This window comes from Camelus dromedarius, chromosome 1 (genome assembly GCF_036321535.1).
Source record: "Camelus dromedarius isolate mCamDro1 chromosome 1, mCamDro1.pat, whole genome shotgun sequence".
Taxonomy (NCBI): domain Eukaryota; kingdom Metazoa; phylum Chordata; class Mammalia; order Artiodactyla; family Camelidae; genus Camelus; species Camelus dromedarius.
The window spans coordinates 117389378-117416669 of record NC_087436.1 but is presented as its reverse complement, the minus strand read 5'-3'; the positions used below and the strand labels follow the sequence as shown (position 1 = coordinate 117416669).

Here is a 27292-nt window from a genome sequence, read left to right as displayed (position 1 = left end):
CTCCCAGGATTCCCCAAGTTCCAAAGAGTACATTTAATCAGGGAAGTGAGAAAGTGCTTCATATATCAACTCATTTTATCCTCATGGAAACTTCTAAGAATGATTACTCTTAAGAGCTCCATGTCACAGATGAGGAAATTGAGGCACAGTGAGGCTGAGTAACTTGTCCAGGGTCACACAGCATTAAGTGATGGAGCCAGGAATCAAACCTTGCAGCCTGGCTTTACAACTCACCCCCTCACCACCACTTGATGTTGCCTTTCTCTATAAATTCACGTTGACTTGAGCTGATGTCTGATCGAGCCACAGATATACACACATTTCATATACACACGTTCCAGGCAGCGCTGCGTGCTAAGAAGGAAGACGAAGCAAGGTCAGGGGCTAGAGCACAGTGGGGAAGACACATCCCAAGTCCCACACCCGAATGATCTGATGAGGAGGTGGCACCTTGCTTCCTCCTTCACACAGCCTTCATCCGCTTGTGTGTTCATTAACTCCTTGGTTTATTTACTGAGTGTCCACCAGGCTTGGCTCTGGGGATACCCCGCTGAAGGGCACAGTCTAAGCTTTGTATTGATGGCCATGTTCCCTGGTCACCACCTGCCTTTCCACACTCATTTCCATGCACACGGTCCACCCTCCTCTAGAACGCCCTCCCTACCCTGCCTATGTCGCTTGGCCGGCTCCTTCTCCTATCAAGGCTGCGCAGGTGATGCCTCCTCCCGGAGCCTCTCAGCCTTCCTGGCAGACTCTGGGCTCACCCAACTCTCCCATCCAGGCAGCCCTGCTGGCCGGACTGCTTGCTCAGTCTCCCCCACTGCGTAGGAGCTCCTTGAAGGCAGGGCGGAGTCTCACATCTGATACCCTCCAGCTTCCCAGTGAGTTAAATACTTGTCCATTGAGTGTGTTTCCATCAGAAGGTCGGCTCCATCAGGGCGGTCCTTTGTACCTGAATCCCCGGTGCCTAGAACAGAGCCTGGCAAATGATTCAGTGTAGGATGGATGAGAGTTGACTACATACATGAATGAACAAACTGAAAGCATGAATGACGGCCAGGCAAGGTCCTCAGGTTGACTCCCTCCCAGCCCAGGGCTCCCCCACAGCCAGGTGCCTCTGACAGTCAGAACCAGCTATGTAATTTGCCAAATCCACTGAAAAATAAAGATGTGAGTCCCCTTGTTCAAATATTAAGAATTTTGGAAGGGCAACAGCGGGATGTTGAACCGAGGGGTAGAGGGGATCTCCTGGGCACCCAGCCCTACGTTACTGCACAGGTGGGTGGCTGTGAGGCCTGCCTGCCTGCCCGCCCCGGCTTCCCAGGCTGCATCCCCCAGCAGCTCCCTCCCAGCTCCCCCCTCCAGCCCTGATCTCAGCCATGCCCAACCTTGGGACCTCCTGAGATGGGCACCCTGGTGGCCAAGGTCAGCTTCAGGTGGGCTGGGGTAGCTGAGGGAGGCGCTCAGGCCAGCACAGTTGCAGGGAGGAAGGACCTCAGGCAGCCCCCAGTGCCAGCGCCACTCAGTCCAGAAGAAGCTCTCCATTCCCCTGGAGGAGGAAGAGAGGATATTTTTTCTTGGGAAGTGTCTCCTGCCTTATCTACATTGGGGACCCCCTGGCAGACACACAGGTGCACAGATGTAGAGACAAACACAGACACAAACAAAAAAGATACCCTGTCTCCCTGTTCAAAAATCTAGGGACTGGCGCTGCCACCCTCTCCCAACTGCCGGCTCCAAACAGACACACCTGAACCGATGGCCAGACACAGAGACCTGCCCGGAGGAAACATACTGCGGAAACACGCGGGGACGAGGACAGACAGACAGACTCAGGCACACGGACACTTTCAGGCTCACCTAGGGCTCTTCGGTCCGCAACGCAGACGCTCAGGGACATCCGAGCAGAGCGCGCACCTTCGGAGCCCCCGGCGCCCAGCTCCGTCGCAGCCACGCCTCCCGCGCCCACCCTCTCGGGCGGCTCAGGGCGAGCCCACCGCCCCCCACCTCCACCCCAGGAGCCCGAGGGAGGCGCGCGGGCAGGGCTGGGTAAGCCGGCATCGGTTCAGGAGACGGAGCTGCGGATAGCGGGCGGGGTCGGGACGCGCGGATACGGGAGCGGGAGGACGTCGGGGCAGGGCTGGCCCGGGGCCAAGGCATCGGGGGCGGGGAGAGGCCCGCGTGGGTCTAGAGTGGGCGGGAGGGCTGTCCCGGACTTTGCGGAGTGAGGGGAAGTGGGCAGTGCGCACTGGGGAGCGCGAAGAAGCCGAGGCCAGCCCGGGTTAGCCCAGGTCAGCGGGGTGGGGGCGGTGGTAAGTCGATCGGGCGGGTACCTTGACCGAGGGCAGAGGGGCAGAAGGCGGGAGACTAGGCGTCCGAGGGTGATCAGGACAAGGCAGAGGGCGTCGGGGCTAGGGCAGGGGACAGGAGCAGCAGGTGGGGCCCAGGTCGCAGCCACCCCGGGGACTAGACGCAGTGAGGGTCGCTCAAGGATGCACGAGGGCCAGGGGCCGCCTGCATCTCCCCAGGCCGCTCAGGGCGGCCCCGACAGGGTGACGTCGGGGCCCACGGCCTGTCTGCCGCCCCAGCTCCTGGCCTCGGGGTCCCCGACGTCCCCGGCGTCCCCCGCCCCTCGGCGGGGCGCTGTCCGCGCCAGTTTCCCGCAGAAGCTGGCGGAGGCGCTGAGCAGCCAGTACGGGCTGAACGTGTTCGTGGCGGGGCTGCTGTTCCTGCTGGCCTGGGCCGTGCACGCCTCGGGCGTGGGCAAGAGCGACCTGCTGTGCTTCCTCAGCGCGCTCATGCTGCTGCAGCTGCTCTGGATGCTGTGGTACGTGGGCCGCAGCTCCGCGCACCGCCGCCTCATCCGCCCCAAGGACACGCACGCCGGCGCGCGCTGGCTCCGCGGTGAGTCTCCCGTCCGCGAACCGGCGGGCGGGCCTGCTCGCCCGCTCCCTGCAGCCCGGCCGCGCCTCTGAGCCCTTCCCTCCTCGACTTTTCCCTTTAGTCTTTTCTTCTCGTGCACCTCTGCTGGCTCCCCCACCCCACCTCCTGCCTTTCCTTCTCTCTTTTTCTTTGTTAAGCCTTTATTATTCAAGCAGCCTCCTCTCTCTGCCTCCAGACTCTTGCCTTACATTCCATCGTTGGAGCCACAGTTACACAAACCTGTTCACACGTTTCCTTGGCTTAAAACCCTGCTGTGGTTGCACTGACCCCATGATGGAGGCCACACTCGCCGTCCTGGCATTCAAGGCCTTCTAAGATCTGGCCCCGGATAGCCTCTTCCATTTTAGCCCCTCCTTTGCCTCATTCTGTGCGCCAGTCTCAAAGGCTTTCAGTTCCCATCACAAAATCTCATGTTTCCATGCCTTAGTATATTCTGTTCCCACCTCTTGGAATGCCTCCCACCTGCTTTGCTTTCAAAGACAGGGCTCAGGTCCCACCCTATCTCCCTCCAGTGGTGCTTTTCCGACATCAACCCCCACCTCTACCACCAACCCATCACTTTGTGGTTCTGACCACACTCCTTTTCCCCTCACTGCACCCTAGGTAGGCACTGTTCTTCCTGTTAACACTTCTGTCCTCTCCACCACAACTGAGGACTCTTCAGTGCTACCTTCTAGCACCGAACCAAGCCACCCACTGCTAAGAGAGTGCAGTTGGAAATGAATGATGTAATGAATAAGTGGATAAACGTTCAGGCAGTGGGGACAGAAGCACTTGCTAGTCACTCACAACACATCGATTGAAACATTGTCAGATAGGAACACTCCTCTCCTCAAGGAGCTTCTGCTCTTGAAAGGGAGATAGACATGATACAGGTCAGAGGGAGGAGGCTGTGGGAAGTCTGATTGTGGAGAAAGCCGCTGTCTGAGAAAACTTCATGGGAGGGGCCAGCTACGTTTCACTCCGTGTGGTCCAGACACGTCACACTTCCCTGTTTGAATCTCAAGTTAGACCTGAATTTAAGACCATTGCTGTCACTTTCCTTGCGGGATGTTGGGCAAATTACTTAATCTCCCCAACCCTTAGTTTTGGCAAGTGCAGAATGAGACTCAAACACTCTGTAGGATCAGGGACTGCTGGGTACAGGGTGGGCTCCCAGCACGCGTTCGTTTTCCCTCCCACCCACAGTCTCAGCAAAGGCTTGGCCTCAATGCAACTTTCTCCACCCACCTGGCAGAAATGACCCCTCACTCCCACGGGTCACCGAGGCTCCCTCTGTGTAGCACTCTTTTGGTCCTTGTCAATTTCTGCCTTGTCTTGTGACTAGCTGGATGTGAGCCTTGTGACCCGGAGGATTTCAGGTTTCTTAGGCTCAGGGTTCTTAGGTTCCTCTTGCCTTGGGAAAAACTGCACACAGCTCCAGGCTGGCGCAAATGCCTGCTCTGAAAATGGTTGTTTAAGGGAGGTTCGTAGTTTTATGACTCTGTGAATGACAATGAGTCCAGGGCCCTATCAAACAAACAGACAAGGATGAAATGTTATTTTGAGGCTATTGACTTAAATAGGTAAACTATCACACACACAGGCTTCTGGACTCTGCTTTCCCATAGTGGCAGGGTCCTTCCTTTGTTCCTTCCTCACTTCCTCCCCACCATGCTTCTGTCCTTCCTTTTTCCTTCCCTCCTTCCTGTCTTCCCCCATCCTTGACCATCCCTTCCTTTCATCTTCACCCTCCCAGTTCCCTCCTCATTTCTCTGTCCTCTGTCCCTCTTTCCCTCCTTCCTTCCTTTTCTTTCTCCCTCCCTCCTCTCATCTCTCCTTCTTCTCTCCCTCCCCCAACCCTATTCTTCCTCACTCTTCCCTCCTCTCTCCCTCCTTCCAGGAAACCTCGAAGCACTGTGGCCTGAGTCAGTGGATGAATGGAGGTGCCAGTTCCCCAAATTGGGAAGCCAGATGGAGGAATAGGGGTGGGACTGCAGAATCAGGGTCCCTCTCATGGACGTGTGACATTTGCGATGGCAGTTAGACATCAGGTAGAGCTGGAGTAAATGAGGCAAGTTAGAAAGAGCACATAGTAGGTGCTCAGTAAATGATGTGACTGTTTAGACTCTCAGCAAGTTGCCCCAGAATAACATAGCTCTCAAGGGAGATACGTGGATAACGGAACGCTGCTAGCCCTGGAGGGCGTGGCTTGATGTCTCAGCTCTGTCGCCTTCGCTTTCCTGAGTCCTGGTTTCCTCACCAGTAAAATAAGAATTCCGGCCACCTCTTAGGGAGGAGCTGGGAGATGTTGAGTGAATGCAGTTTGCAAAGTTTTGATAAAACACAGCTTATCAAAGAAGCAGGAGGGTAATTATCCCAAAGGCTTTCAGGAGGCCATGGGGCCAAGGAAAGTGCCTTCAGCCCCGGCAGGAACTGAGGTTTTCTCTGGAATCATAGCCAGCAAGACAGGTTTGAATTAGCTCTGCCCTGGCTTCTGTGACAGTCTTCAAGATCTGGGGCTCTGAGAGAGAGGGCCCGTCTGCGGAGGTCTGGGCACTGAGGTTTTCCAGAGATTGTTTTTGCATCGTGATGTGGGCTGTGAGGCATTTCTTTGAGCAGGAAACAGTCGGCTCCACCTACTGGGTGTGAGAAAGTGAAGACTTTTTTTGGAACAAAAATATTGACCTATTTAAAAAAAAAATCAGTAGAAATGATGAATTATTCATCTAGACCGTGTATTTGCTAAGTACAGAGATTGATTTCTTCTGGAAGGAGTGGCAGCAGCTGGGGCACCTTGCACCAGCCCAGGGTGTGCGGGGACGTGAAAACCTAGTGAATAGCTGTTTCATCCAGTTAATCACCAGGGTCTTGTTTCTCGTCTCTTAAAAGACTACCGCAGTGAAGGCAGGTTTCTTCCTTGTTTCTGGCCTGTCTCAAGCCCAGAGAAGCATTATTAACACAAAATCATGACAATGACGACAATAAGGCTAATAACTAGGTTTCCTGAGTGCATTCAGAGCGCAGGTACTTTAGAGGCACTGTCCCAGCTGTTGGTCACGGCAATTCTTTCTCTGCACATGGGAATAATCACTCCCAAATCTACTCCTTTTATGAGATCAGATTTTTACAATGTGCTTTTTCTTTCTTTCTTTTTTGTGCTTCTTATTTCAAATGAGGCATATCTGTGTATACAACACACTGCATCTCAGTCTAGCCTGCCATCCCTGGAAAAGGGCACTGTGCTTTTTGTCCCTAAGGGACTAGAAGTAAGCTGCTTACGTAAGATCAGCCCAGGGGAGGTGGCCATACAGGTGGTAGAGATAAAAAGTTCAGGACACAATGATGGATTTTGGAAACCATTTCCACGTGTGAGAAAGTGAAGGTTGCAAAAAGAGATGATTCCAAGGACCTGTGCGAAGAGGGGCGGGGCGCTGCAGGGGATGGTGGCAGAGAGCAGGGGAGGGCCGAGAGGGGAGGGATGAAGGCTGCAGGATGTCAAGATGCAACTGTTCCTGCTCTCAGGGAGCCCACAGTCTTGTTGCACACCAGGACTCACAGAAACCCCTAGGGGATGATTGACAGGTTTGCAAAACCTGGTGTGCAGTCTGGTGTGGTGGAGGAGGGAGCGGTCAGGGTGGGTCCCCGTGGGATCCCAGCCCACCCCGGTAACTTCCCGGCAGATGCAGACAGTTCATGAACTCTGGTCTGGGCTTCACTTTGTCTCCCTCCTCACAATGCATGCTCATCTCAGTCTGATAGCTTTGCTCTGCTGCAGACACAGCCCTGCCCAGACACGCCTTGTTTCTTTGGCTTCTGTCCCTGCTGTGGGTAACGCCAGCCCGTATCAGTGTCCCAGAAATAATTCTTCCCCTTCCCTCCTTCTTCCCTTCTTCCCCTTCTTCCCCTTCTTCCCTTCTTCTTCTTCTTCTTCTTCTTCTTCTTCTTCTTCTTCTTCTTCTTCTTCTTCTTCTTCTTCTTCTTCTTCTTCTTACTTCTTCTTCTTCTTCTTCTTCTTCTTCTTCTTCTTCTTCTTCTTCTTCTTCATCTTCTTCTTCTTCTTCTTCTTTTCTTCTTCTTTTCTTCTTCTTCTTCTTCTTCTTCTCTTCTTCTTCTTCTTTCTTCTTCTTCTTCTTCTACAATGATTTTCTTGAGATATAGCCCGCATACTGTACAATTCACCCATTTAAAGTGTGCATGAGCCACCAGTTTGCAGAATATTCACAGACAGGTGTAACCATCACCACGGTCAATTTTAGAACATTTTATTGTTGCAAAAAAGAAACCCTGTGTCCTTTAGATGTCATCCCCCTATACCTCTTACCCACCACCCCAGGCCCTCCCAGGACTCTCTGTCTCTAGATTTGCCTGGTCTGGACATTTTTATAAATGGATCTCATCTTGGCAACTGGCTTCTTTCACTTAGCATATGTTTTCAATCTCATGGCCGTCCTGGAGGTGGGCGTTATCACCACCATTTTCCAGACCAGGAAGCTGAAAGGGCTTCGGGGGCAGGTTTGAGCCCTGGTCACTGGAAATATTCAACAGTGGAAATCACTGGAAATATTCGAACAGAGTGAGAAAGAGAAGGAGGACATGCTCCTTGCTTCGGTGCCGTGGGGCGATGCTAACAGGAGGTGGAGAAGGTGAAACCCTTTACATGCGTTTTGCTTGTCTTCTCCGTCATGCAGAGGGATCTCTGGAACCTGCAGAGAGGAATGGGGAAGGCAGCCAAGCCCACAGCCTGGGGGTGACTTTGGTGGTGGCTGGGTGGAAACTGTGGTCCTGTTTTGTTCGACAGCCTGAACTGAGCTCCCTTTCTGTGCCAAGCACTGGCTGGGCTCTGGGACGGCAGGATGATGGAGGCGGCCCTGCACGGAGGGCTTCAGGAGAGGGCGAGGGTGGGGCAGTGAGGAGCAGCAGAGCATGATGGCTAGGAGCCCCCTGCCCCTGGCAGGGCATGTAGCCCCCCTTCTCTGCCTCAGCTTCCTCATCTGTTTAATGGAGATGATCATGGCCCCTACCCCACAGGGTTGTATGAGAATCAGTGAGTTAGTACCTATAGAATGCTTAGAGGAGCCCCTGGCATATAGTAAGGGACATCGATTATTATGATGAAATAAACAATTCAGGGCCCAGGGTGGGTGGGTGGATAGAAGGGTAGCCTGGGGCAAGGGTTAAAACTTTAGGGAGAGGTCCCAGAGGAGGACCTTCTGCTTTTGCTGGAGTCTGAAAGTGAGTCTAGAACCCTTCATGCAGGCATCAGACCTTGGCTTTGTCTAGTGGGCAGTGGGGAGCCATTGAAGTTTTTAAAAGAAGGAAGTGATGTGATTAGATTTGTATTTCAGAATGGCCATTCTGTCTGCAGGGTGAGGCCTGGTTTTCAGAGGAGTAAGCAGGAGGCTGGGTGATCAGTAAGGAACTGACTAATGAGAAAGCTACCCTGAATTTAAATAATGATCAGAGAACACACAGAATATAGAAAACAGAGTGTGACAGTGACATCCAGCAAAATTCTGGAGCAGAGAAAGATACAAGGGGTTTTGAACGGTTACTTCAGGAAGGGGAGCAGTGCTCCCAAGGCCCAGCCTGCGGTCACTGTGAGAGAGAGAGTCTTGCCTAACTCCTTGAATTTTCTTCCATATTTGGTGTGCTGGGGTGGGATTTCTGGTCTACTATAGAAAATACAGACCTAATGTCAGGACTGCAGCATCAACAAGATGATGCTGGCTGGGCACTGATTGGAAAGGAAGTCAGGCTGCGCATGGAGTGTCATGTCCCCCTTTGAGCATTGTGAGCACCTATAGGAGGGCGGAACAAAAGGATGTTCAGTCTGAAACAGAGAGGACGTGAGCTGGTGGGGAAGAAAGTGCCGCAGCCCAGCTCCCGTCAGCTCCAGGCCATCCTTCTGCTCACAGCAAACCAGAGCCACTTCTCCAGGGAAGCCCTTCCTGATGGCTTCAGACCAGATGCGGCTTCTGGGCTGAATGTTCTCATAGTACCCTGTTCGTTTTCTTCTTAGTGCTTACTGAGCGGGAGATTGTGTTACTTTGTTTGTTGATCTGACCAGACTGTGAGCTCTTGAGGGCAGAGACCTTGTGTGAATGTGCTTCCCACTATAACCTGAGCTCCTGGCACAGTGCCCAACCTGTAATAAGTGCCAACTGGTATTTACTAAATCATCAACTGAATGAGTGGATGGACGAATGAGAGTGACGGCAGAACCTCCAGCGAAGAGGATGGCAGGTCTGGGAGACTGACCGCAGTTCAGTGTAAGGACGAGCATCCTAATATAAGCACCAGCTGGTGAAAGAAGGGCGCACCGGGACGGCCAACCTCCCGGCCCTGGGCATGTCCTTCCAGGTGGGGACCAGACGGCTGCTGGTCATGAGGTACTGGGAAGCACCCTTCCTTGAGATGGGAGATGCAGACAAGCTTTGTGGGCCCTTCCACCTCTAAGGTTCTAGACTCCCAGGAGGGATTTGGGTTCCTAACACAGACGAGGGTTCTCCCCTCTCCTAATACTACACATTTCAGGATTATTCTCAAGCAATGTGGCTGGTAAACTTTCTAATTAGTTCTAATTTGTTGGGTGTTTCTTTGTGATGGTAGTGATGACAATAACATTCCCTTTATAGAATTTTCTTCTAGGTGCTCTTCATGTAGTGACTCATTTCATCTCCTCTACATCCCTCAGAGATAGTCAGTCTTCTTATTATCCACATTTGACAGATGGGGAAGCTGAGGCACAGAGAAGTTAAGTAATTCTCAATGTCATAAACTATAGTATGTGGTAGAAAAACAATATGAAGCCAGGTAGTCGGCTCCTACCACTACACTCTATGTACAGTCTTTTTATATAAGAGATTTTTGTCAGTATGCAAGGTGATATTATAAAACCAGGCTTATTGATTGAGTGTCCTGTCTTATGTCTACTAGATCTGTTTAGTTCTGAAATCTTCCACTCTTTTTTTGTTTTAAGTAGCAGTTAGATATACAAAGCAAAAACTAATCTACTTGGGCACACGTGTGGCTATTGTATCTTCCTCATATGTCATGGTTATTTATTTATTTTTTTCCTGTGTAATAATAAAGGTGGGGGACTTCCTTGTCCTATTTTTTACATTGAACCCTAAGTCCCACGTGGTCTGATATTAATGGTCCTGTTTCTCCCGTCTTTTTGTTTGTGTCGCCTACTTCCTCTTAGTCCAGCACTCTATTTCCCTCTGTTATCACTTAGTTAAAAGTGTGATTCATATGAAGAACATATAGCTAGGTTTTATTTTTAATTCAATATTCTCATCCTTGTTTATTAATTAATGAGGGATTTAGATCATTCTAATTTACTGTAACAATTTGTGTAGTGGACTTTATTGTTTCCATTTTTAAGTGATTGTAATGATTTATTTTATATACTGTTCCCACATTTTTCTTTTCCACATGCTTGTTTTTGGAGCCCTTGAACATTTTATTGTGTGTTTCTATTCCGTTGATGGCTAGCTTCCTTTTCCTCATTCTCATAATCAGATGCACATTACTTCATTCTTATCTGGAAGCCCAAATACTCCATATCTCCCCTGGCAAGACACATTGCTTGCTCCAAGACACTCCCATTTCCTTTCTATTCCAGTGAGATAAGACTTTTAGAATACATTTGTTTCCCTTTTCCCCCTGGTACCCATCTCTGCCTTGAGAACTTTGAAAGGTTTTTCATCTCTGCTCCTCATTCAGTCCATCCTCAACTTTATTCTATGTCACAAATCGTTACAGAGTGTGTAAATTAGACATTTCCAGACAAGTTATCTTCCATTTGGATTTAACTTCTCTTATCTGTTTTCTTTTCTATTAATTTGTTCATCTGTCTACCAGACTCATTCACCCATCCTCCCATCCATCCTCCATTCATCTTTCCTCCATCCATCCATCCATCATCCATCCATCCATCCATCCATCCTCCATCCATCCATCCATCCACCCATCCGTCCTCTATCCATCCATCATCCATCCATCCACCATCCACCCATTTTACACCCTCCCTCTCTTCCTCCTTTTTCTTCTTCCTTCCATTACACATTCATCTACATCTTCAATCTATTGCAAAGTTTATTGCTCACTCTTGTTCCCCCTCCTCTTCATCTCTTACTTTGAGGACTCTCTCCTAGTTCACTGGCGGTTTGGTTAAAGCCCTTTGTCAGGCGAGTTATGTGGGTGACATTTTCCCTCCATTTCTTTTTTCTCTGTCACCTTCTCAGAAAATTCTTTTCTGACCACCCACCCTCACCCTCAGTCCTCCCAGCTTTACTCTTATCCAGGCACTCGGCACTTCCTGGTGTTTCTTCTATGTTTATTATTTATTTGCTTATTTTTCTGACTTCCCCACTAGAATGTTAAACTCACCAAGGGCAGATACTTTATTTTATTGACAATTTTCTATCCCAAGTGCCTGGACCGTAGCTGGAGCTCAACAAATAACTGTCAATGATATTTGGCGTCTCCTTAACCATCTTTCTGACTTTTGCCTTGACAACTGGGTGACATCTTGGCTGGGAACAGGGTTATTGAGATGCAGCCCTTTTCTTGTGGTTCATCTTAGCTTCTTTTCCACTGGCTTCCAGATTCCCCATGATGCAGATGAGAAGTCTGGTACTAGCTCATGCCTCTGTATTTTGTGCACACCCCAATTTATGCAATGTTATACGTGAGTATTTTTGTCTCTCCAGCAATCTTATTTGTATACCTTTGAGCCCCTGGCAAAATGCCTCATGGATAGTAGGATTCCCCAAATATTTGCTGTATAAATAAATGGATGGGAGGATGGATGAAGGAAGGATGGAAGGATTCCAAGAGTGTGAGAAGACATATGATGTATTCATCACAACTCTTGAAATGTGAATGAGAGAGATGCTCCTAGAGATGCTGTTCTTCTCAAGGCGGGGGTCCCAGACCCACAGCCTCACCCCGACCTGGGAACTTGTCAGAGGTGCAAATTTGGGGGCCCCACCCCAGACCTACTGAATTAGAAACTCGGTGGGTGGGGCCCAGCTCTCTAGGTTTTAACAAGCCCTCCTGGTGATTCTGACGCAGGCTCAAGTTTGAGAACCACTGCTGGAGACCCATCCCATTTTATAGATGAGAAAACTGAGGCTTGGAGCAGGGGAGTGACCTGCCTGAACTCACACCTTCCATCAGTGGCACAGCCAGGTTCTTATAGTTACAGCTGTGGTCTTGCCAACCCCACCAGGCTGCCTCAACGCATCTGGTTACTTCTCTTTGTCATCAAAATGAACCACGCATTTGTCAAACCATTTCAAAGCATGGGGATTGAATGTCCACTCTTATAAGCATTCTTATTTCACTGGGGGTTTTCCAGGATGTAAAAAAAAAGTGACTTAGAGTTGTTTCTATAAGACTTTGAGCAATGGAAAGGAGCCAGGCGATTGCATTACTCACTGCAGGCTTCTTAGGTGGGGGCTGTAAGTTTATAGCTCCCCGTCAGGCTCAGGGCCTTCTCTGGGGCCGTGACGCATCCCACACACGAGCCGGTTTCCTCGCGTTACTGGGAGAGGGCGTGTGTGTGGTGGTGCCTGTTGGTCCAGGAGCGGAATTAGGGACTTTGATGTTGATCAAGTCCCCGTGATCGATGCTTTTTTCTGGCTGATTTCTTCATTTGGTTACAAGTTTCTTTTTAATGTATTTTGTGTACTCCTTCCCAGTCTTATTCACATGCCTATTTTTAGTACGTTTTCATATTTTTTGTCAACCGTGCTGGATATACTGTCAAAGAATGTTCCTTTTCTTCACTTCACCTAGCACTGCCCTTTCTATGGCTGCTATAGACCCCGCCCTATAGTTAAAAAAAACTGAACTTTCTATTTTACAGAAGAGATGCAAAGATAGGACAGAAAGTTCCTGGACACCTGTATACTCCTGACTTTTATTCTTTAGAGAGCAGGATTTTAGGATAAGAGAACCGAGATTTTTGAACAGAGCAGTGACACTCCTAGGTTGATCATTTTGGGTGGAAATCTTCTAGAGGTCTTCTGCTGCTTTGGCAACTTTGTTGAATGTATATCTCTTGTCAGACTCTGAGATATACACAGGGTAGGTACAATGAAAAATAGGACATGGTTTTACCTTCTAGATTCAGCTCACCAAGCCAATAGTACAATTTGTTTTGTACATATTTAAAAATTTTTAAATTGTGATAAAATATACAGATCAGACAGCTTTCCAACATAGTCATTTACTTGTACTGTTCAGTAGGGTTAAATGCATTCATATTGTGAGTTAATTACAATTAGTCTCCAGCACTCTTCCATCTTGTAAAATGCAAAGTCTGTATTATTAAATACCTCCCCGTTTCTCCCTCACCCCAGCCCTCCGCAACCACCATTTTACTTTTTTGTCCCTATGAATTTAACTACTCTAAGGAATCTCATTTGGTGGAATCATACAGCCTTTGTCTTCTTGGGACTGGCTTGTTTCACTTGGCATGATGTCCTCCAAGTTCATCCACGTTGTAGCGCGTGTCTTGTTTTTAAAAGCTGAATTATAGTCCATTGTATGGATATACCACCCTTTGTTTATCCATTCGTCCATCGATGGACACTAGGATTGCTTCCACCTTTTGGCTGTTGTGAATAATGCTGCCATGAATGCGGGTGCACAGATAGCCCTTTGTGTCCCCTTTTGTGTATAAACCCAGATATGGAATTGCTGGACCATGGGGAGTTACTGATTTTAATATTTTGAGAAACTGCCATACTGTTTTCCACAGTGGCCACACCATTTTACATTCCCATCAAGAGTAAAGGTTTCCAATTTCTCCACATCCTGGGCAACATTTGTTATCTTCCTTCCTTCCTTCCTTCCCTCCCTGCCCCCCACCACCCGCCTTCCCTTGTTTGAGCAGTGGCCATCCCACCACATGTGAGGCAGCATCTCTGTGATTTTCCTTTCCCTAATTAGGGATGTTGAGCATCTTTTCATGTGTTAATTATCCATTTCCATATGTTCTCTGGAAAAATATCTATTCAAGTCCTTTGCCCATTTTTTGCAAAAAACTTTTTTGGTTAAATTGTAGTTCTTTATAGACTCTGGATATTAACATCTTATTAGATATATGATTGGAAAATATTTTGTCCTGTTGTGTGGGTCAATACTATTCTCTGATACACAATTTTTTTTTTCATTTGATGTAGCCCAGTTTACCTATTTTTTACGTTTGTGGCTTGTGCTTTTGGTGTCAAATCCAACAAATCATTGCCAAATCCAACATTGTAAAGCTTTCCCCTTATGTTTTCTTCTAAGAGTTTTATAGTTTTAGGTTTTACATTGAAGTCCTTGACTCCTTTTGAGTTAATTTTTGAATATACTGTAAAGTAAGGGTCCAGCTTCATTTTTAAAAAATAAATTTTATTTCATTAAAATTTTTTTATATTAAGACAAATGTATGTATATGCATGACTGGGACATTGTGCTGTACAACAGGAATTGACACATTGTAATTGATTGGACTTCAATTAAAAAATTAAAAAAAAAAATTTTTAAATAGAGCTACTGGGGATTGTATCCAGGACCTCACATATGCTCTACTGCTGAGCTGTACCCCCACCTGCATTTTGTTTTTTTTAATGGAGGTACTGAGGCTTGAACCCAGGACTTTGTGCATGCTAAGCATGCACTTTACTGCTGAGCTCCGCCCCTACCCTCTAGCTTCATTATTTTACATATGGATACCCAGTTTCCCAGCACTGGTTGTTGAAACAAATATCCTTTCCCCATTGAAATGTCTTGGCACTCTGGTCAAAAATCATTTGACCCTACGTGTGAGGATTTAATATAATTTATTTTGAAATGATATCAGTGCATGGTAACACTTACATGTGTGTGTTTCTAACACCCGTTCCCCTAATTTAGGTAGCATCACATTGTTTGCAGCCATTACCATCATCCTGGGATGCCTTAAAATTGGGTACTTCGTTGGATTTTCTGAATGTTTATCAGCCACTGAAGGAGTTTTCCCTGTCACACATGCAGTCCACACTCTGTTGCAGGTAAACCACGTGGTCTTTGCTTATGTTGCCTTGGTTTCTGTTAAGCGTATCCCAGGGTATGCAAAACAGGATACTTGGCGGGGCAGTGTGAGGCGAGGCTCAGTCCTTTTAGCTTCCTCCGCTGTAAAATGGGACTGCGTGTCCTCTTGGCCATTTTAAGGGGAATCTTATGAAGCAGAACTTACACTGATGAAGAGTCGGGAAATTCTGCCAAGTCAGAGGCAAACAGAAAAGGCTTGGGGGAATTTAATCAACGGTTTTATTGAGATAAAATTCACCTGCCATACAATTTACTCATTTAAAAGTGTACAATTCAGCGGGTTAGTATTTCATAGGGTTGTGCAATCCTCACCACGATCAATTTTAGAACATTGTCATCACCCCTAAGAGACTTTGTGAGCCATTACAGTCATGCCTCTGAGTCATTGAAACACTTCTTTTTGTTTGCCTACTTGTGGATTAAAATCTTTAGAAATGTATGAGAGGTTCTTTCTCAGCATTGGTCAACATGGTTTGGCTAAAAAGCGAGGATTTGATATATAATTTAAATCTATAGCTTAGAATCAGAAAAATCTCATGTTTGAAAAAAAATCTTAGATGGGCCTCCAGTGTAGTTTCCAGAAATCCCTGGAGATGGCACTCAGAGTTGAGATAATAATAAAGGAAATACTTAGTACTTCTCTAGGACTTTAGAATAGGCAAAGTGCTTTTCATTCATCACTTCGTGTAAGGCTCCCAGCAACTCCACAGGAACAGCTGTTGGATTGTCACACACAATCCTAAGGAAGAAGTTGGAGGTCAGAGAGGACAAATGACTTGCCCAAGGTCACAGTCAAGACACAGTTCCTCTCCATGCAAGTCACCCCGGAAGACCATGGACTTGGTCCAGTGGTACTGCTATTGCTCAAAATATTTCTGGATTCTCAGTTTGGGAACGTCCTTCAGGACCTATTTCTCATCTCCAAACACCAACGATGCCATTTTTAACCTCTGTCCTTTATAAAAAGTGGTCTCCACTCTGTGTACCTCTGTACAGGTGACTGCCTGTCGGGTCTTGGTGACTTTAGGGTGCTTCTTGAGGTCAAACACATTCTCGCAAGTGGAGCTCCTTGGGGGCTGTGCCAGGTAGGCTTGCGTCATCTGGCCTCTGTGGGAGCCCTGGTGGAACTGGGCAGCAGCTTCCAGGGAGACTGGTTTGAAGGGGTCACCTTGCATTCTGAGAGTTGTTACAGGCTGAATGGGGTCCCCCGCATTCATATGTTGAAGTGCTAACCTCCAGGACCTCAGAATGTGACTGCGTTTGGAGACAGGGTCTTGACAGAGAGAATTAAGGCTAAATGAGAAGACATGTGAGCTGTAGGGGGCTGTAAGCTGGGATGGACTGGAGCCATGGTTTAGTGTAGGGCTTATAAGCATGAACTCTGGTCAGACGACCTGGCTCCAGCTCATACCAGCAGTGTGACCTTGGGCAAATTACTTAACCTCTCTGGGCCTCATCGGGTCTCATCTGTAAAGCACCTCCTCTGTGGGGTTGTTGTGAGGATGAAGGCGCTGATGTGTTTGAAGCATTTTGCAGTGAGTGCTTTGTCTAGACTGACAGCCGCCTAGGAGCTTCAACTTTACCTTGAGGGCAATGGGGAGCCACTGAAGGCTCCAGGCAGAAGAATGGCCTGAACAGATTTGAGTTTTCAGAATATCACTCCGTTGCTTGGTGCGCTGGCGATCTCTTTTCTTCCTAATTTAAGGCATTGTATCAATCAGTCAGTCAGTCAATCAATCCATCTTTCTATACCTATTGGACACGCCCTACATGCATTTGCTACATTCAATGATGGGAAAGTGAAAAATATTATTTTAGAAATAGATTTATTTTTAGATTGTGGTAAAATACACATAACATTTGCCATCTTAGCCATTTTTAAGTGTACATTTCAGTAGAGCTAAGTATAGTTACATTGTCGTGTAACCAGCTTCTGGAACACTTTCATTTTGCAAAAAATCAAATTCTGTGCCCATTCAACACTAACTCCTGATTCCTACCACCGCCAGCTCCTGGCAACCATCATTCAACTTTCTGTCTCTGTGAATTTGACTACTTTCTGTCCCTGAATCAGACAAGTGGAATCATACAGGATTCGTCCTTCTGTGATGGGCCTGTTTCACTCAACATCATGTCCTCAGGGTTCATTCACATTGTAACAGGTGTCAGAATTTCCTTCCTTTTTTAAGGCTGAATACTCTTCCATTGTATTGATGGACCATATTTTGTTTATTCATCCATTGATGAATATGCGGGTTGCTTCCATCTTTTGGCCATTGTGAATAGCGTTGTCATGAACATGGGGGTACAAATACCTTTTTGAGACCCTGCTTTCAATTCTTTTGGCTATATACCCAGAAGTGAGATTGCTGGATTATATGGTAATTTAAAAATATAGTATATCTTTACTGAAAAAAGTGAAAAAGAGACTAAGAATTCATCTGTAAGTCCATCAACTGAAATATTTGTTGTTTTTATGTGTTCCTTTCATTCTTTGTACTCAAGTGTACATTCTTGTCAATATTTTACATGCAAGGTGCAGAATTTTCTGTTTAGAGTTTTACACTTTAAAAATAATAAACTTTTTTTGTGTTGCTATGTAGTCCTTATAAAAGTGTTAGTTAAGTAGCCATCTAACTTAGAATTCATGGATAAATACTAATTTGCTCCTCTGTTTCCATATTGGTAGGCTAAATGTCATCTTTATCAGAAGTCACTGCTACCTGTTTTGTAAATTGTTGGATGTTTCTTCCTAATTATTAGAGAAATGCCAATGAAAATCACAATGAGGTATCACCTTGCATTGATCAGAATGACCATCATCAAAACGTCTACAAACAATAAATGCTGGAGAGGGTGTGGAGCGAAGGGAACCCTCCTATATTATTAGTGGGAATGTAAACTGGTGCAGCCGTTATGGAAAACAGTACGAAATTTCCTTAAAAAACTAAAAATAAGGCTACCATATGATCCAACAAGTCCATTCCTGGGCATATATCCAGAAAAGGTGAAAACTCTAACTTCAAAAGATATATGCACCCCAAATGTTCATAGAGTACTAGTTATAAGAGCCAAGATGTGGAAGCAACCCAAGTGTTCATCAATAGATGAATGGATAAAGAAGAGGTGAGATATGTATATATAATGAAATATTACTCAGCCATAAAAAAGAATGAAATACTGCCATTTGTGGCAACATGCATGGACCTTGAGATTATCATACCAAGTGAATTAAGAAAGAGAAAGACATATGGTATCACTTATATGTGGAATCTAAAAAGAATGATACAAATGAATTGTATATAAAACAGAAACAGACTCACAGACATAGAAAACAAACTTATGGTTACCATGATGCAAGGCAGGTGGGGGAGGGATAAATTAGGAATATGGGATTAACAGATACAAACCACCATACATAAAATAGGTTAACAACAGGGATTTACTGTAGAGGACAGGGAACTATGTTCAATATCATGTAATAACCTATAATGGAAAATAATCTGGAAACAAATAACCAAGTCACTTTGCAGTACACCTGAAACTAACACAATATTGTAAATCAGCTATACTTTAATTTTTTAAAAAAAGTTTAAAAAAATTGCCAGATGTTTCAAGAATCATGCCCTGAAAGTGTCTTTCAGGGCAGGAGAGTAGATCTAAGGTAAAACAATGTGGAGGAGAGGGGATGTGTAAGTGCTTTTTGTGGAGTGTTGTCTGATTTTCTTTGTATAGCACTTAATTGCAGAATGAAGGCAACTGTACAAAGTGCTCAGCTCTGTTTGGCACATAGTAGGTGCTCAACACATTTTTGTGTCTAACTAAGGCCCCAAATGCTTTAGGAGCTCAGATGGTGCCTAGGGCATCAGGGGTGCTCATCCGATGTCCGCAAATGAGTAAACTGACAGGTGAGAGATTTACTGAAAATGTTCCCACTCCACGCGCTGTTCCAAGTAGTTGACACGATTTATCATATTTCACTTTTCACAACACCCTCCAAGGTAGCTTCCATATCATCCCCATTTCACAGGTGGGAAAACAGACTTACCCAGGATGAAGGGAGCTAGGATTTGCACACAGGTCCGATACCGCCCCCGTTGTGTTCAGCCCCCATCGTGAGTTGCTTCTGGTGACCCTGTGGCTGGGGGACTGTGAAATAAGAGACTGTGTAGCACAGGAAACTACATTCAATAGCTTGTAATAACCTATAATGAGAAAGAATACGCAAAAGAATATATATGTATAACTGAATCACTATGTTATATACCAGAAACTAACACAACATTGTAAATTGCTTCAATTAAAAATAAAACCCATCATGAATCAGTTCTGTTCTTCATTTAAAGCACTTGAAATTTGGTTTCTGGCCACTGGCATAGTACCTGTTTAGTGGATCTTTCTCGAATGAAGCCCAACATGGGTGATATGAACAGGTGAACAGGGGTTGTGACAGGTGGGCTGCCCCTCCCCAAACCCTGCCCATGGCAGACACCTGCATCGATCACAGCACCACTTCCTCCGACACAGGAGGCCTCCGTCTGATTCTCACAGCAGTGTCCCTGGAGCGCTGTCTCCCCCGGGAACGGCACTGCCAGCTGAGCTGAGGATAGTGACCTGCTGTTTCTGGGGCTGGAGGTCACTGACGTTCCCGATGTGTCCTACACCCTTCCCTTAAGTCTTGTAGCATCCCAAGTGTGTAAGTACAGTGATGGTTTTCCTCCTGATGCATCGTTCTTTTCTTTCTTTATTTTCATCTAGGTGTATTTTCTCTGGGGGCATGCAAAGGATATCATCCAATCTTTCAAAACACTGGAAAGGTAAAACTTGTGGGTAATTGCTTTCTGTGTTGAATTTTGTGTTCATTTAGAATGAACAGAACTCATCACTGCCACCTTGCTTGGGTTTTAAATATGGGACCAACTCTCCTCTCCATCCTGACAAGCAAAACCTTTAGTCGTGGCCGGGGGAGGGGACCCTCTGCCTTCCGTCTCTTCCAGGACAGCCCTGGAAGTAGAGTGATGTGGGTTGAATGTCAACTCTGCTCTCTTAGATATCTCCCCCTTTATAAGCCTCGGTTTTCCTCCTCTGCAAAATGGGGATAATAGCATTGTCAACCTCATTGGTTGAAGGAATGAAGGAACTCATTGGTGTGAAGCTTGTGCCTGGCATGGAACAAGGACGAAGTAAGTGTGGGGTCTGTTATTACCTCTGTCCAACCTCTCTCTCGATGATTGTGAGGATCAAGGAAGAGAACCTGCAGGATAATGGAGTGAGTTACCTAAATGCAAGGATTGTTATTGTGTAAGAAGCTCTGTGTGCTCACATACAGAGGAAGCAAGTCATCAGTACTGGCTTTATAGAAAGATGCCTCATGGTAGAAACGGTCAATGAGGAACAGAAAACTCCCCCAGGACCATCTGAAATGAAAACTAATATTTAAAAGATTGTATACAACCACCAGCTGGAACTATTTTAATAGATTATTGAACTAGAAATAACTTTCACCAAACTTATTATGCAAAAAGGATCAGCTTCAACGAGAAGTGAAGCATCTCTTGAGCTCTTGCTGTGTGCAGAGCCTGCTGCCTGGTGATGTGCAGTGGTAATGGGCTGAGGTACCCCGAGCATCATCCTGGGAGTGTGCAGCCTGCGGTCTCGCCTGTGCGGCCCAAGCCTTTGCCCTGGGCTTCAACCCCAGTCTTAACTTGAGAAGCCACGCCTCCTGGCAGAGGAGGGGCAGGATGTGGGCGCCAATTCTTCTGCCCCTAGGGGAGAGAAATGGACAAATGGGGTCTAATGGACAAGTCAGGGACAAATGAAGTCCAGGCCCCAAGGATATAGCAAAGGCAGCTTAACTTGTCCCTTAGAGCAGGACAAAGACTTCCACATCCATCCTCACATTTAATCTGGGCTCTGTCAGGGTGACTATGGTAACTATGCTTCTCTGCGTTAAATGGTGTGGCAGTGGGTTCCAGCAGGTTAGGGAACTTACCTGGGTCTCCAGAGTACAAGTGGCCAGCCCGGAATTTCCATCCAGTTTCTCCCATTTCATGTGCTGGGCAGCGAGGAGTATGTGTGTGTTGCTTCCCCCTCCTTCCATCAGTGAGGCTGGGCTCTTCTCGCAGCTTGGAGAGAACTTACTGATTTTGTTCTGGGACGTGGGCTTTGCTTCATCTACTCCAGAGACATTCTTTAAAAAATGTACTTTTTTCCCCTGATAAAACTTGTAAGGATATAATAGAATTTAAAAATCACCATAATGCCATTGTTATGGACTGAATGTTTGTGTCTGCCCCTAAATGCGTATGTTGAAGCCCTAACCTCCAATGTGATGGTATTAGATGGTGCCTTTGGGAAGTGATAGGTCATGAGGTCATGAGGGTGCAGCCCCTACAATAGCATTAGTGCCCTTAGATTAGAAGAGGAAGAGACACGAGAGCTCTCTCTCTCTCCGAGAGCACCCAGAGGAAAGGCCATGTGAGGACACAGTGACAGGCAGCCGCCTGCCAGCCACGAAGAGAAGCATCACCAGAAATCAACTCTGCGTGCACCTGGATCTCGGACTTTGAGCCTCTGGAACTGTGAGAAATAAACACCTGTTGTTTTATTCTAGCAGCCAGAGCTGAGACAGCTGCCACCCAGCAGTAACTAGTTACATTGTGGTCTGTTTCTTTCCAGTCTTTTTTTGTGACTAGAGATATATTTTTTCTTTTTCCTTTTTACAGTTGTGGTCCTGCTCTTCTTGCTCTGTTTTCCCTTTTCCTTTTGTTGTTAACATCTCCCTCGTTGGTCTTTTTCTACACCGTGATCTTTGCTAGTTGCACATTTTGCCATTGCTGTGGTTTATGGAACCGGTACCTTGTTGTGTTAGTCAGCTCGGGCCGCACGCTGGGGGACTTAACAACAAAAACTTATCTTCTCACAGTTCCAGAGGCTCCAAGTTCCAGGTCAAAGTGCCAGCAGGTTGGTTTCTGGTGAGGCTGTCTCTGGGCAGAGTGAGAGAGCTCTCTGGTGTCTCTTCCTCCTCTTAGAAGAACGCCAGTCCTACTGGATCAGGGCCCCACCCTTATGACCTCATTTAACCTTTATACCCATTTATACCCTAAATGTCTCTAAGTACAGTTGTTACCCCAAAGGGGGGTAGGAAAAAGATCCCAGTTCTTGTCTTACTGGAAAGACAAGAATTCAGGTGGGAGATGGGAGCATTGTGTAGCGAAAGACTTTAAAGGGTTTATTAGCAAAGGGCAAGTACCCCTCCAAGAACAGGAGGCGGGCTGATCCAGGGGCAGGTGGCAGTGGTCTTTGTTTGCCCCCTTCTCTTATACCCTTGCTTAGAGGTGGTCTCTTGATTGATTGACAGCTCTTGCCCCTGGAGTGCTTGGTCATGCTCGTCCCGTTTTGTGCATGTTCTGACCCATGATGCACATAGGAAAGCCCATGGGGGAGCCTAAACCGCCATGCTAATTACATTACAAAGGGCACTGGGTCCCGTCCAGTTAGGTCCCTGTCACTGCTGTGCAGTTGCAGCCCTCGGGTTCTAATCGGTTGCTTGCTGGCGCTCATTTGGAGGAGGTAAAGCCCCTTTATGCCGCAGCAGGCAAACCGCCATCTTCCGGACCACGCTCCCCCTCCCGCACCTTAGCTGCCCGTGCCCCGCTTATCTAACTACCCGACACAGTCACACTGGGGGTGGGTCTTCAGCATGTAAGTTTTGAGGGGACACATCCAGTCCATACACCTCTTGTTGGACATCTAATTTGTCTGAAAGCTTTTGTTGTTGTTATAAATTGTGCTCTAATGAACATTTTTCAATGAACAATATTTTTGGACAGCTCTGATTACTTTCTTAGCTTAAACCCCTACAAGCAGAGTTGCTGGCATCAAGGGTGAGATGTTTTCAACAAATGCAGATTGGGCAGCCTGTCGTCCCCAGGAACTCCTGGCTGAGTCTGTGGGCTTTCCCGTTCATAACGCATTTTCTTTTACATGTATTACTCATGAGAACCTCTCTAACCCTGTCAGTTAGAGACAGTAGGTATGATCGTGATTCCACTTAGCAGAGGAGGAAACTGAGGAATGAAGCAAAGGTCCACGGTCAGGCAGCTCACTTGGGCATCACTGGATGGGACCTGAATGTTGACTTTAAATCCACGGCTATTTCCATGGCATCGCAGCAGCTGAGGTGGCCAGCGGGGTTTGCTGAGTGAAGTCTTTCTCTTTGCTTTAGTCACTATTCAATCAGAGCCTCAAGGACACTTGGGCCCATTTCCCTCTATGCAGAAAAGGGTCTTCGGCTTGCTTTCTAGGTCTGTGCTGTCCGATATAGCAGCCGCCAGCCACACGTGGCTATGGAGCACTTGAACTGTGGCTGGTTTGCACTGAGATGTGCCATGAGTGTACATGACACACTGGGTTTTGGAGATTAAAATAAAAAACAGAATGTAAAGTATCTCAGTGATGACTGTTTTAGTATTGATTCTATGTTGACATGGTGGTATGTTAGATATAGTGGGTTTAACAAAATATGATTAAAATTGTTTTTTCCTGTTCCTTTTTGCTATTCTTTTACTGTGGCTACTAGGAAACGGAAAATGACTTATGTGGCTTGCATCAGTGTCTTGCATTATCTTTTTTTGGACAGTGCTGCCCTAAGCCACGTACCTAGACATTTCCCATGAGAACTTTTCATCTGAGGGAACCCTGAAGGACTGGGACACAGTCCTGCCTTGACCTTGCTTCTTGAGTGACTGGAGACAAGTCACTTTCTTGTCTCTGGGCCTCTTTCCTAAACTGGACAGTGAGTGGTTTGAACCTGCTATGCTTATAGCTTGATTTAGCTTGTTTTGATTGTCAGGCAAAGTGTTAACCATTTTTGAGTTACTTACCTCCTTTAGGTTTTAGAATTAGACTTTTCTTAAAAAAAAAAATGGAAGATTTGACCATCCCACATGTGCCTGGCAACAAAGAGCTAGAGTTGGAATTGTTCCCTCCAGATAGAGTCTGGCCCCTTAGTTAGCTACAGTCCCCACCACCCCCTAACGTCACCCACTTCATTCACTGATGTTGTCTGCCAGGCCCTGGAGCTTTCAGAACTCAACACTCCTGGACTTACTCTTTTCTTTCTGGTCTTTCAAGCCAATATTCCAGTATCCATGCTTTTAGTACCTACAGGGACTTTTCTCCTGATGTGGGAAGTCCCTTTACTGGTTTGAGTCCTTTTCTTTTCTCAAGAGTGAAGTTTAGAGGAACAGCAGTTCCAAAAGGAGGGCTGGATACAAAAAGATGAGGTCAGCGATGTCTCACAAAAGCCTTCTCTTGATTGTGCTCTGGGGTTATGGGATCCAAGTAGGGGAGAGGCAGTCTGGCATGAGGAAGGGATGCCTGCCTTTAGTTAGCAGGACAGCTTCCAGCTCCAACCCACAGGAGGCTGCCAGCTCGCGGGGAGCATGCGTGGCAGAACAGGCAGCAGCTGTGGGCGGCAGCGGTCTCACCTGCCTGGGTGCAGAGGGTCTGGGATTAGATAGCTCCGTTTGGAGCAGGAAAGAGAAGAAAGGGGGGAGCTGTGTGCATTATAAGTAAAAGAAAAGCCAGCTGGCCTGAGGCAAACAGCATTGTCTGCGTTTGTCAAAGGCTCTATACAATGCCTCCCCAATGCCAGAGGGGGAGGCTGGCCACGGTCTATAGTAACTGGGCAAGCGCCAGGCGCAAGAAGACAGGTAAGCGCCTGACTCAGACCCGCCCCCGCTGCAGGTGGCCGTTTCCTCCTCCACTTGTGCCTGGACATTGGGAAGCGGCCAAAGGAAGCTAGAATTCAAATGAGGAAAGGCTTTGCCTGAGGGTGCTGATGGGAGCCCCAGAGGAGTCTTCTGGGGTTGAAATCCAGAGGAGAGGCAGGGTCAGGGTTGAGTACCCAGCTGCACCATTTTCCCTTAGGCAGGTGGTGGACAAGTGTGTCCTGGTTGCAGCCTCCGGCCTCTGCTTTCCAACTGGAAAGCGATCAGTTACACACAAGTTTCAAGGAATGCGTCTCTCAAATCACCTGCCTTTGCTGCACCTGCTCCATGCAAGGCCCTTCGTTAAGTACCCTGGACGCTGCTGATGTGAACACGTCCTCAGCTGGCAGCCACGGGGAGACTTCAGAGGTTTGGAACAGACAGTGACCTCATTGGAACCATATCCCCCCAGATCCCGTCTCTGTTTCCCACAGTCCAGAGTCCACTCTCCACGTCATTCTTTTTCTCCTTCCTCAAGAGGCAGCGTGGCACATACACAGGGACAGAACCCTGGGGTCGGACTAGAACAACCTTGTTGCTTGCTAACTTTCAAACCCCAAATGTGGTTACTTATTCTGTTTGTGACTATGGCCTAACTCCCGAGCCTATCAGACTTCAGCATCTCCGCGGTGTCATCACAGAACAGGCTCTTTCTATGTTTCCACTCTGCCATCCTCAGTGGGTGAGGGTTTCAGCCCATGCTGGTTGCTTTGTGGTCACAAGGTAGCTGCCGCAACTCCAGCCTTCATGTCTACGTTCAAGGCTGGAAAAAATGGGGAGAAGCACAGTAAATAGGCTTTTCTCATTCTTACCTCTTTCATCAAGAAAGCAAAAGCTTTTCAGTAGTTCACAGCAGATTTCACCTTACTGGTCAGAATGGCCATGCCTAACTGCAAGGAGACCAGATAGTGTGTCTCTGGTTTGTTTTGGTGTCTTCAGAAGTAACTGGTAAGACTGAGGGGGTGGATAATAATCATGCGGTTGGCCAACCAACAGTAAGGGCGTACCCAACTCTCCAGATTCTCAGTGTAGCCCTTTCATCTTTTCTTCATCATTCTCTCCTCTTCCTTTCTGGGAGAAAGGGTTTAGGGTATGGTGGGGTTGGTAGCCTGCTTTGAGGAAACTTCCATGCCTGTATCCCTGCTTCCAAGACCCAGTACGTTTTTGTCCCATAGACAATGAGTTGAACACTGGCAAGTTCAAGATTAAGGTCGAGTGCCAAGACTATGGTTTTGGAAGTTTCCAGAGAACTGCTTCTCCCAGGCAGGCAGGGAGGGGACCCACCCAGAGCCTGAGATGCCAGACAAAACCACAATCACGGCTAAGAAGGAGGCGTGTGTGTGTGTGTGTGCGCGCGCGCGCGCATGTGTTTAATGTCTCTATCTCACCCCAAGGGGCTTGGAGCTTCCCAGGGCTGCTCCAGAAATAAATCCTTGTGTTTTTCAGGTTTGGGGTGATCCACTCGGTGTTCACCAACCTGCTTCTGTGGGCCAACAGCGTCCTGAATGAGTCAAAGCACCAACTCAACGAGCACAAGGAACGGCTCATCACCCTGGGCTTCGGGAACATAACCATAGGTGAGTGGTAGCAGTGGCCTTGCCGCCACGTGGGAATGTCTGGGAACCTGCAGAGACCAGGCTGTTCAGAGCTCGAGGGACGGGTTTCAGGGTCCGTCCAGCTCAACATCAGTCAGACAATCCTCTGTTGTTGAAAATCTTTCAAAACCTCCCAAGTCTCTCATCCTGCCTCCTTAAGTAGGGTGCCCTGAGCATAATGAAAGGTTTCTCCCACGACTCAGGGACATGTCAGACCCAAGGGCCATCATTTTGAGCGCCGTTTCTCACGGTCCAGTTTGGTGTGGAAACGAAGGTCTTTGTCTACAACCGTGGAAGACGGGTGGTTGTTTCTGTTTGTGTTTTTAATGAAACCTCTGTTACTAATACTTTCTATTAAAAGTGTAGCTTTGAAAAATCCATACAAGGCTAATGGTATGTTGTGGTTAATTGGTTTTCGTTCATTTGAAGGTTTTATTCAACTCTGCTTGGTTGGCCATTTTCCATCTTTATTTCCCCCTGTTTCTGTAGCGCTAATCTTTTTATTTTCTTTCAAAGTTCTTTAGCATTTGTGATCTGTCACTTTTCTATTAGGACACTGGGGTTGAGAAAAAGGCAGGGAGGGGAGGGGTAGAGGAAGGAGCAGTATACTAGAACTGGGTGTCTCGGGTTTGGGTCCTGTTCCCATCACGTACAAGCTGTGTGACCTTTGGAAACCATTCGACCTCTCTGAGCCTTCCTTTTCTCATTCATAAAGTGAGGGCACCTGAACCATGGACTTTCCACGAGTCCTTCCAGCTTTTGTGTACTGCATCTCTGTACTTTATTCAATGCCAGGGCAGTCACGGAGAGAACTTTAAACCCGTTTCCTCACCAGTGGGGTGGGAAAGACAACAGCAGGGGTGCACGTGATGTGTCTTCACCAACCCCAGCTGGCAGCCCGCTCTT

General features: G+C 47.2%; 1 protein-coding gene across 1 annotated transcript in view; it reads left to right on the top strand.

Annotated features, from left to right (window-relative positions):
* Window positions 1-2162: 2162 nt before the first annotated feature.
* Window positions 2163-27292, top strand: part of OTOP1 (otopetrin 1) — a 35376-nt gene continuing 10246 nt past the window's right edge. Inside the window, exons 1-4 of the mRNA XM_031437379.2 lie at window positions 2163-2904; window positions 14842-14978; window positions 19777-19835; window positions 26238-26368. Of these exons, the coding sequence (XP_031293239.2) occupies window positions 2493-2904; window positions 14842-14978; window positions 19777-19835; window positions 26238-26368 (739 nt within the window). The 5' untranslated portion in view covers window positions 2163-2492. The remainder of the gene's footprint in view (window positions 2905-14841; window positions 14979-19776; window positions 19836-26237; window positions 26369-27292) is intronic.